Here is a 14,956-nt window from a genome sequence, read left to right as displayed (position 1 = left end):
CTATTGTTGGAATCAAATTTGTTAATTGTGTTTATTACATTTGATTATTCTTACCGATTTTTTGTCTGTTTGACCTATCCATCATAAAGGAAGACATTGTTAAAATTTCTCATTATGATGGTAGATTTCTAAATATATCCTTGTTTTGTCAATATTTGCTTTGTGTATTTTGAAGTTATGTTATTGGGTGCATAGAGGTATATAAGTGTTATGTTTTCCTGGTGCTTGTTTTGTATATTTTGAAGTAATGTTTTTGAGTGCATACACATAGAGAATTTTTATGTTTTCCTGATGAATTGAACCATTATCAATACATACTGACTTCTATATTTCTATTAATGTTTTTGCCTTGAAGTATGATGTTAATATAACCCCTTTGATTCAATTGTCCATTCTTATAGTTTCAAACCTAATGCTTTAAGCATGTCTCTTATAAACAGCATATAACTGCATATGTTTAAAAATATAGTCCAACATTCTTTAACTGCAGTTAGTCTATTTACATTGATAATTATTACTGATAGAGTTTGATGAATTTTCACTATCTTATTTTGTTCTTTATTTTTATGCATTTTCTCTTTCTATGCATTTTCCCCTTCTTTTGATTTAAGCAAGTTTCTATCCTATTTTATTCTTTTTTTCAATAGCTTGTAAGTTATTCACTTCACTCTGTCATTTTAGATGTAATTTTCAACATTTTAACGTGAATCCAGACTTTACAAAGTCCAGATTTAACCAATATCATAGCTCTCCTCTCAAATAATAAATAACCTTAGAGCAAATTGCCTCCACAAACCATTTCTACACAATTCTGTCCTCTTCCTCCTTGCTTCTTTGTGTGCATTTATGTTTGCTATTTGAAAGAATTTCCTGAAAGTAAAAGTGAGATTTTTTAAAAGGCAGACATGAGGGCAGCAATGGTAGACTTTCATGTAACTTCTGTCCCGCCACCTTGAGCTGTGTGGTTTAGGCACCTTACTTAATCTCTCTGAACCTCAATCTCTTGCTTTGTAAAGTGGGGATGACAATATCTACCTTTCAGAGCCGTAGTGAGCGTTGAAGGTAATATATGCAAAGAAGCAGCACAAAGGCAAAGCTCAGATATCATAGTTATTATTACATAAATAACCCCAAGTGGAGGGCCTGAGCCCTCTGACTTCTTCAAAGATAATGATCTTAACTAAACCACAACATCACACAAACACCTCCCAGCACCCAGATACTTTAGATATAGCTCCACCTCTTTTTAAGAGATAACCTTCAACAGATAGGTGAAAAGCAAGCTCCTTCCTGAGGATCATGATTCTGGGTGTTGGAAAAGCACTGAACTTGGAGTCAGGGGACTTGATAATCTGTTATAAACCAAGGCCTGTGGTAATCCAAGGCTTGCCACAAACTTGTGGAATGACCACAGGCTCAGTGTTCTTATCTATAGAATGTAGAGGTTGACCTAATGATCTTTGAGATCTCTTCCAGTTCTCAGATTCTATGATACCGTTAAAAGGGATTTTCAACATGTTTTACAGTATTTTATTTTGCACCCAAACCACTTACTTTCTATAAGGCCTAAACTGCTTCTTTGGGTTTCCCAAGGAAGCGAGAGACAACCTTTGATTAGGCATATCTTTGGAGTTCTTATTAAACAGCAAACTTCACCTAACTATCAAAGATAGCCTCTGGCTCCAACATCCTCTTTCCAGTCTCCCATAGGGATTTATTCTAAAGGCCAATGAGCTTAAGGGATTGTGAAATTTGTCTGGGGGGAGTTCTTTTCATTTCATATTACAGACAGAGCATCTGAAATGAGAAGGGACCACAGGGAGCCAGTGAGTGGAATAGGAGGAAGATTTGGGTCTCTGACACCCAGAATCTATCTGATTCTGATACAGAAGATGAACCATGTTAGAGCAAGAACCAGATCCCTCTTTACCTAGTGGCCCAAGCTTTTGATGCACACCTGTGTCCCTTGTAAAGCTTAGTGAATCATCATCTAGAAGTTTCCTGTGCTCTGTGCGTTACTGTAATCTTCACTGGGTAAAAGTAGAGCTTAAAGCTCTGATATATGGATAGGGAAGAGAAGAGGGATGAAGCCTTTTACCCAGTGCTGGCTGGGTTAAGAGTAAAACAGTTTGACCTTGATTCATCCATGGATCAAAGAATCTCATCTCAGTCTCGGTCCACATCCTTTAGAAGCCCATTTTTTCCTTTATCTTTCATGTTACTCATATGGGCAGGGGCCAGGTGAGTTATCTCTTACTTTGAACATCAGAGAAGAAACAACGACAAAAAAATGACTCAACCCACAACGTTTCTCACCCACTCACCTTTCCTCCAGCCAATGACGTTTTATTGACTGTTAGATGCCGAGTGAGGAAGCATCTGGGCACAAACAGCTGGGGATGCAGATTCAGCAGCGCTCACTGAGCACTGGAGGCATGGGGGTCCTGACCTCACCGAAGGGGCAGGTGGAGAGGGGACTGAGCAGCAGCCGGGGCTTTGCTGGCTGGAGCTTCTCGCTGCCCCAAGTGTGGTCTGTGGATCAGCAGCCCCAGCATCATGTGGGAGCTTGTTAGAAACAGCCTCAATGGGCCTGGCGTGGTGGCTCATGCCTGTAATCCCAGCACTTTGGGAAGCCGAGGCAGGTGGATCATGAGGTCAGGAGTTCGAGACCAGCCTGACCAACATGGTGAAACCCCCATCTCTACTAAAAATACAAAAATGAGCCAGACATGGTGTCAGGCATCTGTAGTCCCAGCTTCTCGGGAGGCTGAGGCAGAGAACTGCTTGAACCCAGGAGGCAGAGGTTGGAGTGAGCTGAGATCCTGTCACTGCACTCCAGTCTGGGCGACAGAGCAAGACTCTGTCTCAAAAAAAAAAAAAAAAGAAAGAAAGAAAAGAAAAAAGAAATAGCCTCCACATCCACACCTGCCCTGTCAAATCCCAATCCGCAAGATCCCGGGCAGGGGGTGGGGTGGGGGGAGGTCTGCACACACGCTGCTGGGGACCACCTCGGCATCCGTCCTGCCGGCTCCGGAGCAGCCAGCCAGGATGTCCTTCTTCCTCGGCAGCGGCGTCCGCTCTCTACTCAAATGACTGTCTCCCACGTCTCCTTCCAGGGTGGGTATTTCTGGTTAACTCAAGGGACATAAAAGTAGCTCGGGGAAAAATGAATTTTAGTTCTTCTCCAATTCTAATAATGAAGTGGTAAAAATTAAAGGGGCAGCTTTCAGACTGGGGGAGTGGAGCTGTGGGTATGAGGCCGAATCAGATGAAGAGGGCTGGTTATTCCGCGTCAGGGAAGCCCGCTGCGCGCCCGGGCCGTGTTTATCTTTACTGTGAATGGAGCCTCTTGTTTGTTTGTTTTGTTTTCACTTAAGCTCAGTGGCAAGAAATAATAAGGCCTCTTGCCAGGAGGAGCAGATAGTGACGTGGAAGGCAGAGACCACCTCATTTCACCAGGTTCCTCATCTTTCATTTGAAATCCAAGACATAGGGGCTGCACATTTGTCCTTTTGGGAAGAGTGACAAGTGATTGAGAGCAGAGTGTAACACTCGAAAGGAGAGAACAGGTGTCTCGGAGTCAGAAAGCCGGCTTGAATCCCTATATCTGTCACTGTTTGTCCTGGGCTAGGTCGTTCTGGTCACTTATGGCAGGAGAACGACAAGTGGCTGGCCTTTCCCTTTCTAGCAGGCACACAAAGAGACAGAGAAGATGAATCTTTAGCAATCCATTGAATGGGGAACCTCACAGTGGAAAGAGAAGCATTGTCCAGGGCCATTCATTCGTACCCACCACTCTCCCAGACCTGTTCTGTGATGCAGTACAGAGGAGGTGGCTCTCCATCACTGTCACTTGTGATTGTCAAGGTCTCAGTCAGACAGAGCAAAAGCTCCCAAGGGGTGTTGCCTTTCAACTGCATTCGGAATTCCTGGAGGCAACAGATCCACAAGAAAAGATACACCCATGAGTGTGCATTTCGGAAACAATGATGAAGTGAGGTGGAAAAGGATGAGCAACAGGTGGGATTCTGCCCGTGTCTGTTTAATGACCATCCACAGCAAAATCCAGCGTAAGAAACACTCTCAACATCAGACGAGCTGTGTTTGACTCTGTCTTGTGCGTGTCCCAGGCCAAAGCCCTCGGCATTTTCGGGATTCATGATAAATGCTGGCTGTCTCTTTTTCCCTCTGCCCACATAAAAGGCACAAAAACTAAAGAGGAAGGCCACACCACCGCAGAGCCTGTGGTTCAGGATTCTCCTCCTGGGAGCCCTGATTTCTTTTCTTTCTTTTTTTTTTTTCTTCTCACCTTAACAGTGTCCAGAGTACATCCATTGCCAGAATAGTGATACAGCCTGCTCAGAGCCCCATGTGGGGCCCACCACTCAGGAACAAAGGGGGAGACAGATACTAAGCATGTGTGCAACAGAGAAAATCCAGCTCCACAGAAACCATGTGCAAGGGCAGCTCTGTCCAACCTGAACGTGGCTTTGGGAAGCCACCTAGAACTTGGCCTGCTGCCAGTCACCCACTTAGAGCCTGCTGCCATGAAGGCAGGCCCCAACTCTCCATCCCTGCTGTCACAGGGAGACCCAGGCAAGACCCTGAAGCAAACAGAAAGCCCCTGGAGTGGGGGGGCAAGGGACCCCTGGCTCTCTCAGGGTGCCATTCAAGTTTCTGGGCTAGTCCTAGCAGACTACCACTCAGTTGCCTGGTGCTGGGCAGGGTAGACAGGGACTCCACTGCTTCTCAGCCTGTGCCAACCCCTTTGGGTGACACCCTAGGGTGGGGTGGGGAGCCCCAACTTCTAATCCTTGAGCGTTTACCACCCCATGCCCCCAGCTCCCAAATTCATTATCTCAAATTATCCCACAGTCTGTAGGCAGCAGACACTTCAAACGATCTCAGAAAAGAAGACGATGTCTACATCCAGAATCGTGCCCATACTTTAAAATTACAGGGAAAAAAATACTCCCTTTCTCACCTTCTTTTTTTTTTTTTTTTTTTTTGCTGCTCTTATGGTGGAAATTTGTTCATTACTTTTTCCCATCTTCTAAGGAAAATTCTGTCTGCCTCCCCAAGCTCCCAGGCCCCTTGTGGTGTGGGCTGGGGGAGTGCGTAGAGCTGGGAATTGGAAAATATTCCAGGAAATAATGGTTTATGTTGAGCAGACCCACTGGCAGAAGCAGGAAGAGGGTCTGAAAAGACAGGAGGAAATGTGAAGGCAGAGAAAAGGCCTTGCGAGCTGAATTTTGAGAAGTAATTTTTAGCATTGTTAGTGAGAAAAACTAGAGAATGAGGGCAGTTGTATGCTGTCTTAAAAAATAAAAGAATGGGCCAGGTGCAGTGGCTCAAGCCTGTAATCCCAGCACTTTGGGAGGCTGAGGTGGCTGGATCACCTGAGGTCAGGAGTTCGAGACCAGCCTGGCCAACATGGCGAAACCCCGTCTCTACTAAAAGTACAAAAATTAGCCAGATGTGGTGGCAGGCACCTGTAATCCCAGCTACTCAGGAGGCTGAGGCAGGAGAACCTCTTGAACCTGGGAGGCGGAGGTTGCAGTGAGCCGAGATTGCACCACTGCACTCCAGCCTGGGTGACAGAGCAAGACTCCATCTCAAAAATAATAATAATAATAAAAGAAATAAAAGAATGATCATGATCATATAGGGAAAGATGATTTTAACATTTTGGAGTTATATAAATGGAATCCTCCTTTGTTATTACTGTACAAAACTTTTAGACAAATAATTTTTTATTCTTTTTTTGGATGTTGTTCTGTTGCTGCTTTTATAACACTATGCTGAGAAGGGCTAAAAAGTATCCCAAATTTATTCTCATTAGCTTGAAAAAGAGCAACCCTTCAGGGTACCTTCCCTCACACTCTTCCACCTCCTGCTGCCTTCAGGTGATGTTTGGAACTTCCTGGCAAGGCGCTTTAGGGAAAAGGACAGCCAAGCTCTTCAGTAGTTACTGAGCTACAGACCTGGAGGGGTCATGTTGCTAAATTCCAGGAAAGGTTCTTTATGAAAAGAAAGTCTGTGAGAATAAGAAGTTCTGAAACTTCCCCCTGTCCCTGCATGACCTCTTCAGACACTGAGGCTAATTTATAATGACTCTGAAAATGTCCATGACCTCATCTAGAAAAACTCACCATCATGGAATTAAAGCGTTTCTAAGGCACAAAATTGCCTCCAAGACAATTTTTCTGCTTCTTTTCAAATTGATGTGTTTAGAAATGTTCTTGGCTTGTGATTGAGAGCTCAGATTCCAAAAGCATCTGAAGTCAATCCTGGCTATTTGTGCTAATGAATAATCACAAAATAGTTGCTAAGTATGCTTCTCCATGATTTTGTTGAGCTAAAATTACTTGTAAAGAAATGCACAGATCTGAGGCATACAATTTCATGAGTTTTGACAAATGTGTACAGCTGCATAAACGTTCTCATTACTTCTGCCTTCTGGTCAATACCCACCTACCACAAGAAACCACTCTGTCTCTGGATATAACTTTTGTGTTTTTTTGGACTTCATATAAATGGAAGCAAAGTGTATGTACTATTTTGTGTCTAGCTTATTCTGTTCAACATAACATATTTGAGATTTATTAATATTGCCTGTATCAACAGTTCATTGTTTTTATTTTTGAGTGGTTTTTGTAGTATGACTATATCATAAGCTACTTGTCTGTTCTCCCAATGATGGATATTTGAATTATTGAGTTGGTTATTATTAATAAAGCTACTATGTCCTAGAATGGAAGGGGCTTAATAAAAGAAAGAAGTTTTATTTTTAAATAAATATTTTATGAAGTCTTTCTGTAGGCTGGGCGCAGTGGCTCACATCTGTAGTCCCACCACTTTGGGAGGCTGAGGTGGGTGGATCATGAGATCAAGAGACCAAGACCATCCTAGCCAACATGGTGAAACCCTGCCTCTGCTAACAATACAACATTAGCTGAGTGTGGTGGTGGGCACCTGTAATCCCAGCTACTTGGGAGGCTGAGGCAAGAGAATTGCTTGAACCCAGGAGGCAGAGGTCACAGAGAGACGAGATGGGGCCATTGCACTCCAGCCTGAGCAACAAGAGTGAAACTCCATCTCAAAAAAAAAAAAAAAGAAAAGAAAGAAACTCTTTCTGTAGACACATGTTAGATAAATACCTAGGAGTGGAACTGCTGAATTGTAGGGTAGGTATATATTTAACTTCAATAAAAATACTTTTTTTTTAAGACAGAGTCTCACTCTGTCACCCAGGCTGGAGTACAGCGGCGCTCTCAGCTCACTGCAACCTCTGCCTCCTAGGCTTAAGAGATTCTCCTGCCTCAGCCTCTAGAGTAGCTGGGACTACAGGCATGTACCACCATGCCTGGTTAATTTTTGTACTTTTAGTAGAGACAGAGTTTCACCATGTTGACCAGGCTGGTCTCGAACTCCTGACCCCAAATGAGCCACACACCTCAGCCTCCTAAAGTGCTGAGATTATAGGCATGAGCCACCATGCCCAGCCAAAATACTTCCAAATAAGTGTCCTGAAGTAATTGCATTACTTACACTGCCACCAGTAATGTAAGAGAGTTCCGGTAGCTCTACTTCCTCTCCAATATTTGGTTCATCAGTCTTTTATCCATTTCCTCCATTTCCCCAATGGGCTATCTCATCATGGTTTTCCATTTGCATTTTATTGATATCCAGTGTTAAGCAGACTTTCAAGTGTTTATTGATAATCATATGTCTTCTTTGGGGAAGTAATTGTTCAAATCTTTAGCCATTTATCGGGCTGTTTGCCTTTTAGTATTGCTTTGTTGTTCTTTATATACTCTGGACACAAATATTTGTGACAAATATATATGTTGCAAATATTTTTCTCTCAGTCCATCATTTACTTTTCATTTTCTTAATGACTCTGGATGAGTAGACATTTTCAATTTTTTCTTTTATAGTTAGTGCTTTTGCCTCCTCTATAAGCAATCTTTGCCTGTCTCCAACTTGCAAAGCCATTTGCCTTTATCTCTTCTAAAAGCTTTATAGTTTTGACTTTTATGGTTACATCTATAATGTATAGATCTAATATATAGATCTTTGTGCTTATATATAAAATAAAATTAATTCCTGCATAAGAGGTAAGGTTCTTTTTTCCTCATACATTTCCATTTGTTCCAGACGCATTTGTTGAAAAGATTTTCCCTTTCTCATTGAATTTCCTTGGCACATTTATTTGTGGGGAAAAAAAATCAATTGAAGAAACATGAACGAGTCCATTTCAGGACTTTCTGTTCTGTTTCATTACTGTTTGTCCTTATGCCAATACTATGCTGCCTTGATTTTCATCGTTTTGTAGAAAGCCTGAAGATCAGATGTCATGAATCCTCCAAATGTGTACACCTTTTTACGATTGTCTTAGCTATTATAGGTCTTTTGCGTTTCCAAGGAGGTTTTAGAAATAACTTGCCAATTTCTACTAAAAAGTGTTGGATTTTTAAATTGTAGTTGCCTTGAATTAATTGATCAATTTAAGGTGAATAGATTTTTTAAAATAAAGGTTCCAGTCTACAAACCTTGTATATTTTTCCATTTGCATAGTTTTTGTTAAATATGTCTCAGCAATATTTCAGAGTTTTCAGTTTAGTGGTATTACAAGTTTTTGGTAGACTTATTTATAAACATTTTATGTTTTTTGATGTAATCGTAAATACAATTGTTTTTAAAGTTTTAATTTTCTAATTGGTTGATCAGTATATAGAACTAACTACAAGTGATATATATATATATACTGAAATTGCTAACCTTGCTAAATTCTGGTAGTCATTCTGCAGATTCCTCAGTTATTTTATGTAAACAATCATGCTATCTGAGAATAATGTTTCTTATCTTGAAATCTACTCCTGATATTAATATAACCATATCAGCTTTCTTATGCTTATCTTTGTAGCATATATCTTTTTCTATCCTTTTTTCTCAACCGATCGTTTTTATTGTATGTAAAGTGTGTTCTCTTGAAGACAGCTTATAGTTGGGCCCTGCTATTTAATCCAGTCTGAAAGTTTCTGTCTTTTAATGTATGAATTTTTGTCCATTTATGTTTAATGTGATTATTGATAGGGTTAGCTTCAAGTCTACCTTCTTGCTGTTTCTTAGTTGTTCCATTTCTATTTTTATTACTCTATTCTTCCTTTTCTCTCTTCAGTTTGGCTAACCAAACAAATTTAGTATTCTTTTCAGCTACACTCTTTCTAGTATTATTTGGTGGTTTCTCTAGGCTATTCAGTATGCATTCTTAACTTGTCACAATCTACTTACTTAACATTGTACCATTTTCTACGTGATATAAAAAACCTAAAACAGTACAATTCCATTTTCCCTAACTTTTATACTAGAACTGCTGTATATTTTACATTTACACGTTCAATAGAACCCATTGTACCATATTATTATTATTATTTTATTTATTTATTTTTTTGAGACAGAGTTTCGCTCTTGTTACCCAGGCTGGAGTGCAATGGCGCGATCTCGGCTCACCGCAACCTCCACCTCCTGGGTTCAGGCAATTCTCCTGCCTCAGCCTCCTGAATAGCTGGGATTACAGGCACGCGCCACCATGCCCAGCTAATTTTTTGTATTAGTAGAGACGGGGTTTCACCACGTTGACCAGGATGGTCTCGATCTCTTGACCTCGTGATCCACCCGCCTCGGCCTCCCAAAGTGCTGGGATTACAGGATTGAGCCACCGCGCCCGGCCCTATTTTTGTTTTAAACAGTTGTCTTTCAAAGACATTAAAAAGAAAAAGTGATCTTTTCACTTATCTAAGTATTTATTAGTGCTCTTTGTCATTTCCTGTAGATTTATATTTCTAGCTACTGTAATTTCTCTGTTGCTTGAAAATTTTTCTTTAGCATAATGCAGATGTGCCATAACAAATTCTCTAAGCTTCCTTTTATCTGAAAATATACTAAATTCATTCTCATTTTTGAAGGATATTGTCTCTAGGTAGAATTCAAGGCTGACAGGTTTTTTCTTTTACAACTTTAAATATGCTGTGCCATTATTTTCTGTCTTCCATAGTTTCTGCTGAGAAGTCACTCATTATTCGTCATTGTCCTCTGCAAGCGTGTGTCCTTTCCCTCCGGCCACTTTTAAGATTTTCTCATTATGTTTAGTTTTCAGCAGTTTAGCGTATCTAGATGTGCTTTTCTTTACATGTATCCTGCTTGGCGTAGTGACAATCTGGATCTGTAAGTCAATATTTGTCATCAAATTTCCAAAAATTTTGGCCATTATTTGTTCATATATTTTTTCTGCTCCATTCTTTCTTCTCTCCTTGGGAATTCACTTAAACGTAGGTTAGGTTATTTGATATTGTCTCACAGGATACCAAAGGTCTACTCTTTTCCAAATTTTTTGTGTACATCAACTTGGATAATTTCTATTGATTTGCCTTCAAGCCCTGGCTGGGCTCATTTCAGATATTGTAGCTTTTAGTTTTCTTATTTTTAAAAATACTGGCTGGGCACAGTGGTTTGTGCCTGTAATCCCAGCACTTTGGAAGGCCAAGGCAGGTAGATCACCTGAGGCCAGGAGTTTGAGACCAGCCTGGTCAACATGGCAAAACCCCGTCTCTACTGAAAATACAAAAATTAGCCGTGTGTGGTATCACGTGACTGTAATCCAAGCTACTTAGGAGGCTGAGGCAGGAGAATCACTTGAACCTGGGAGGTGGAGGTTGCAGTGAGCCAAGATTGCACCACTGCCCTCCAGTCTGGGCAACAGAGCAAGACTCCATCTCAAAAAAAAATTAATAGTCTTCATTATATACTGAGATTATTCTATAGTTTCACTCATTATAACATTTTTTCTTTAAATTAGCACTTGGTAATTTTTTTTCTGAAAGGGCCAAAGAGTAAATATTTTAGGCTACCTGGCCATATAATCTCCACTGCAACATTCAACTCTGCCATTACAGCAGAAAAGCAGCCATAGACACCATGTAAATAAATGAGTGTGTCTTTCTTCCAATAAAACCTTATTTATAAAAATAAATGGCAGCAAATCTGCAGGTCACAGCATACTGACCTCTGCTTTAAGTCATTGAGCATACTTATTACAATTGTTTTAAACTCCTTGTGAGCTAATTCCAAATCTGGGTCATTTTAGGGGTCCGTTTTTTTGTGTTTTTTTCATTTTGAGACAGTCTCACTCACTCTGTAACCCAGGCTGGGGTGCTCAGCTCACTGCGTCCTCCACCTCCCAGGCTCAAACGATTCTCCTTTTGCAGGAGTTAAAGGTTAAGGTAAACTTCAGTCCAGTCTCTATCTGAATTACCATTCTCTGTTTCTGGACAGTGAGAAAAAGGAAAGGAACACAACTACCATCTATTCCATGCCTATTATTTTCTGGGCTTTCTGCAAGTTACCTTAGTATATTATTTCCTGTAATCGTTAAGTCAATAAAATAATGATTATTTGGTTTGTTTTGTTTTTTGAGATAGAGTTTTGCTCTTGTTGCCCAGGCTGGAGTGTAATGGCACAATCTCGGCTCACTGCAACCTCCACCTCCCAGGTTCAAGTGATTCTCCTGCCTCAGCCTCCCGAGTAGCTGGGATTACAGGCACATGCCACCATGCCCAGCTGATTTTGTATTTTTAGTAGAGACGAGATTTCTCCATGTTGGTCAGGCTGGTCTCGAACTCCTGACCTCAGGTGATTCGCCCTCCTCAGCCTCCCAAAGTGCTGGGATTACAGACATGAGCCACCGTGCTGGCTTAGAATAATTATTATTACACCACGAAGCTGAGCCTTAGAGAAGTAAAACAATAAAACTATGTAGCTTGTAAGCTGCTGGAGCTAGAAGTTAGAAATCCATCTTTCTCCCTTCCCACCATGCTGCCTGCCGCTCTTGCCTTATCGTGGGATTACCAAAATTTATTGAGTGCTTCTGTTGCCTGTTCCACTGTAATTTCTGGCCCATGGAGCCCATTCAAATTGCTTTTGCTTAGTTCCTTGTTGGTTAGAGATGGCCAAGCTCTGTCTGATTTCTCCCTACCTTCGGTTCCTTTTTTTTTTTTTTTTTGAGACAGAGTCTCGCTGTGTCATCTAGGCTGGAGTGCAGTGGCATGATCTCGGCTCACTGCAACCTCTGCCTACTGGGTTTAAGTGATTCTCCTGCCTCCGCCTCCCAAGTAACTGGGATCACAGGCAGATGCCACCATGCCTGGCTACTTTTTTTTGTATTTTTAGTGGAGACTGTGGTTTTCACCATGAAGGCCAGGCTGGTTTCCAACTCCTGACCTGATGTGATCCACCGCCCTGGCCTCCCAAAGGTCTGGGATTACAGGCATGAGCCACTGTACGCAGCCTCCTTACCTTCAGTTCTTAGGGGAGTCAGGAGAGTCCTGAGCCATTGGATGGGGATGGTTTTCCAGAATACAGGAAAGATGCTAAGCAGAGTCTAAGGGCACAGAGAAGCTTCACTCAACCTGAACAACTAATACACAACCAGCCAAACCACAGCCACGAGCACAGCCAACAGTCTGACCAGCCACCCTGTGGGCTTCCGTCAATGGAGAGGTCCTGAACAGACTCCTGCTTTCCCGCCTCTTCCTGTCCGTGCCATCTCCCCGTCCACTTCCTTTATCTAGCATGTGATATTTTCCCCAAAATCGAATCTCTGGAAGCAGAGAACTTGTTGCCAAGTATGCAAGGAATTATTTTTCTGATTAGACCTGTGCCATGTTTCCCCTTCATAGTTTGATGTTTGACCATTACTTCTGATGTCCTTAGTGAGACACCAGAGTCCATTTTTCAGGCTGAGGGAGGGTAGGGTCTTCATAATATAAGAAGGTATTTGGTGAACTCAGAAGTGGGTAGGTGGGGGAGAAATACACATTTCCTGTTTGCCAGACATTCAGTGAAGCACTTTCTGTATATTTCTCAAAATTATGGCACAGAATCATTAATTATAGAAAGTCTAACAATTCGTATATCCTAAAAGTATTTTGCACAGACACAATTTGTCCCTCAATTAAATAGATGGAACTTTGCTCCTTCCTTTCTCCACATTTCTTGGCCTTCCTCTCTCTTTCCATACTTGCTTGACATGAGGCATATGCAGAATAAAACCTCATTAATTTCTACTCATCAGGTTTGAAATACGTTGTGCTTTGGAGAGGAACTTGCTTATCAGTAACTTTTGAGCCAGCTCTGATACAAAGGCTTCTAAAGAACAATGATAGCAGCCTTAGTTCCTTTCTAGCAAAAAGTGGGGCATAAAATCTTTTAAATAAAGTGAAGAAATAGGTGATTAAGTCATTACAGGATTAAATATGTGAGTACTTGCCTGGGGCCTCTTGAGCTCCTAATAGGCTTCACTTTTTCTTTGCAGAGCTCTGTGACGATGACCCGCCAAAGATCACATACGCCACGTTCAAAGCCTTGGCCTACAAGCAAGGGACCATGTTGAACTGTGAATGCCACACAGGGTTCCGCAGAATAAAGAGCGGGTCACCCTACATGCTCTGTACAGGAAACTCTAGCCACTCATCCTGGGAGAACCAGTGTCAGTGCATAAGCTCTTGTAAGTGTTCCTTCTGTGACTACCGAGAGAAAGAGAAGTGCAACGGAGAGGGAGACAGAGCCCGGCTTTTGCTCCCTCAGCCCTGCAGACACAAACGGGCCAGTCCAGTCTACAGGATAACTAACTTCAGTGGTTCTGAAATAGTCATTCACTAAACACAATTTCATTATTATTTTTGAGACAGTCTTACTCTGTTGCCCAGCTGGAGTACAATGATGCAATCTCAGCTCACTGCAACCTCCACCTCCCGGGTTCCAGTGAGTCTCGTGCCTCAGCTGCCTGAGTAGCTGGGACTACAGGTATGCATCACCATGCCTGGCTAATTTTTGTATTTTTAGTAGAGACAGGGTTTCACCATGTTGGCCAGGCTGGACTTGAACTCCTGGCCTCAAGTGATTCTCCTGCCTGGGCCTTATAGGCACACACCACCATGCCTGGCTAATATTTTGTATTTTTTGGTAGAGATGGGGTTTCACCATGTTTCCCAGGCTAGTCTTGAACTCCTGGGCTCAAGCAATCCTCCTGCTTCAGCCTCCCAAAGTGCTGGGATTATAGGTGTAAGCCACCACGCCTGACCTAGATGCCCTCTTTTATCTTGAGCTGGAATTCTGATCACCCTCCCTTCATTGAGGCATTCAAACTCAACTCCTTTGCCAAACTCTTCACAATAGAGATGGTTGTTCTAGAAGTTTCCTTGTCATTACATCAAGATGGCATCTCTAACTTTAAGCATTCTGAACAGCCTCAGGGAGCAAAGGATCAGTGCATTGTGGAGTGAGACCACTCATGCTGCCATCAAACAACACAGAGACAATTCACAGCAAGCAACAAGTCCCTTTCAGTGAGAGACACACACACACACACACACACACATACATAACATATGCGACATACACACACACATACATAACATATGCAACATACACACATAAACATACGTGACATACACACACATACATAACATACACGACACACACACACACACATAACATACGCGACATACACAGACACACAGACACACGTTCAGAAACACGTCGTGGGCACTGCCACATGCACATGAATACTGAGCGGCCGGTTCTGGGAGGGCTGTGAGCGGGCACCACCCGAGGGAGGGAGTGCTCTGGTTTCGTCTTTGTAAGCTTGGCACTCAGCGCCAGACACATCGTGGGCACTGGCCAGGTGTGCTTCTCAAGTGAATGAATACATGAACAGTGTTTTCTTTTTTTTTTTTTGAGACAGAGTCTCACACTGTTACCCAGGCTGGAGTGCAATGGCATGATCTTGGCTCACTACAACCTGCGCCTCCCGAATTCAAGTGATTCTCCTGCCTCGGCCTCCCGAGTAGCCGGGATTACAGGCCTGTGCCACAACATCTGGCTAATTTTTTTT

General features: G+C 42.1%; 1 protein-coding gene and 1 long non-coding RNA gene across 3 annotated transcripts in view; one reads left to right on the top strand and one right to left on the bottom strand.

Annotated features, from left to right (window-relative positions):
• Positions 1 to 14,956, top strand: part of IL2RA (interleukin 2 receptor subunit alpha) — a 52,397-nt gene that overhangs the window by 24,757 nt on the left and 12,684 nt on the right. Inside the window, exon 2 of one of the 2 annotated variants that reach the window (XM_012443405.2) lies at positions 13,376 to 13,567. The exons of the other annotated variant lie outside the window; for it this stretch is intronic. Coding sequence (XP_012298828.2) covers positions 13,376 to 13,567 — 192 coding nt within the window. The remainder of the gene's footprint in view (positions 1 to 13,375; positions 13,568 to 14,956) is intronic. 2 annotated transcript variants of the gene reach the window in all.
• The window catches only part of LOC105710899 (uncharacterized), a 39,897-nt gene continuing 36,569 nt past the window's right edge, over positions 11,629 to 14,956 (bottom strand). Inside the window, exon 6 of the long non-coding RNA XR_010339699.1 lies at positions 11,629 to 13,430. This is a non-coding gene — a long non-coding RNA (uncharacterized LOC105710899). The remainder of the gene's footprint in view (positions 13,431 to 14,956) is intronic.

Source organism: Aotus nancymaae, unplaced genomic scaffold (assembly GCF_030222135.1).
Source record: "Aotus nancymaae isolate 86718 unplaced genomic scaffold, 86718_ANA_hifiasm-v0.15.2.pri h1tg000083l, whole genome shotgun sequence".
Taxonomy (NCBI): Eukaryota; Metazoa; Chordata; class Mammalia; order Primates; family Aotidae; genus Aotus; species Aotus nancymaae.
This window is presented reverse-complemented; position numbering and strand designations above follow the sequence as displayed.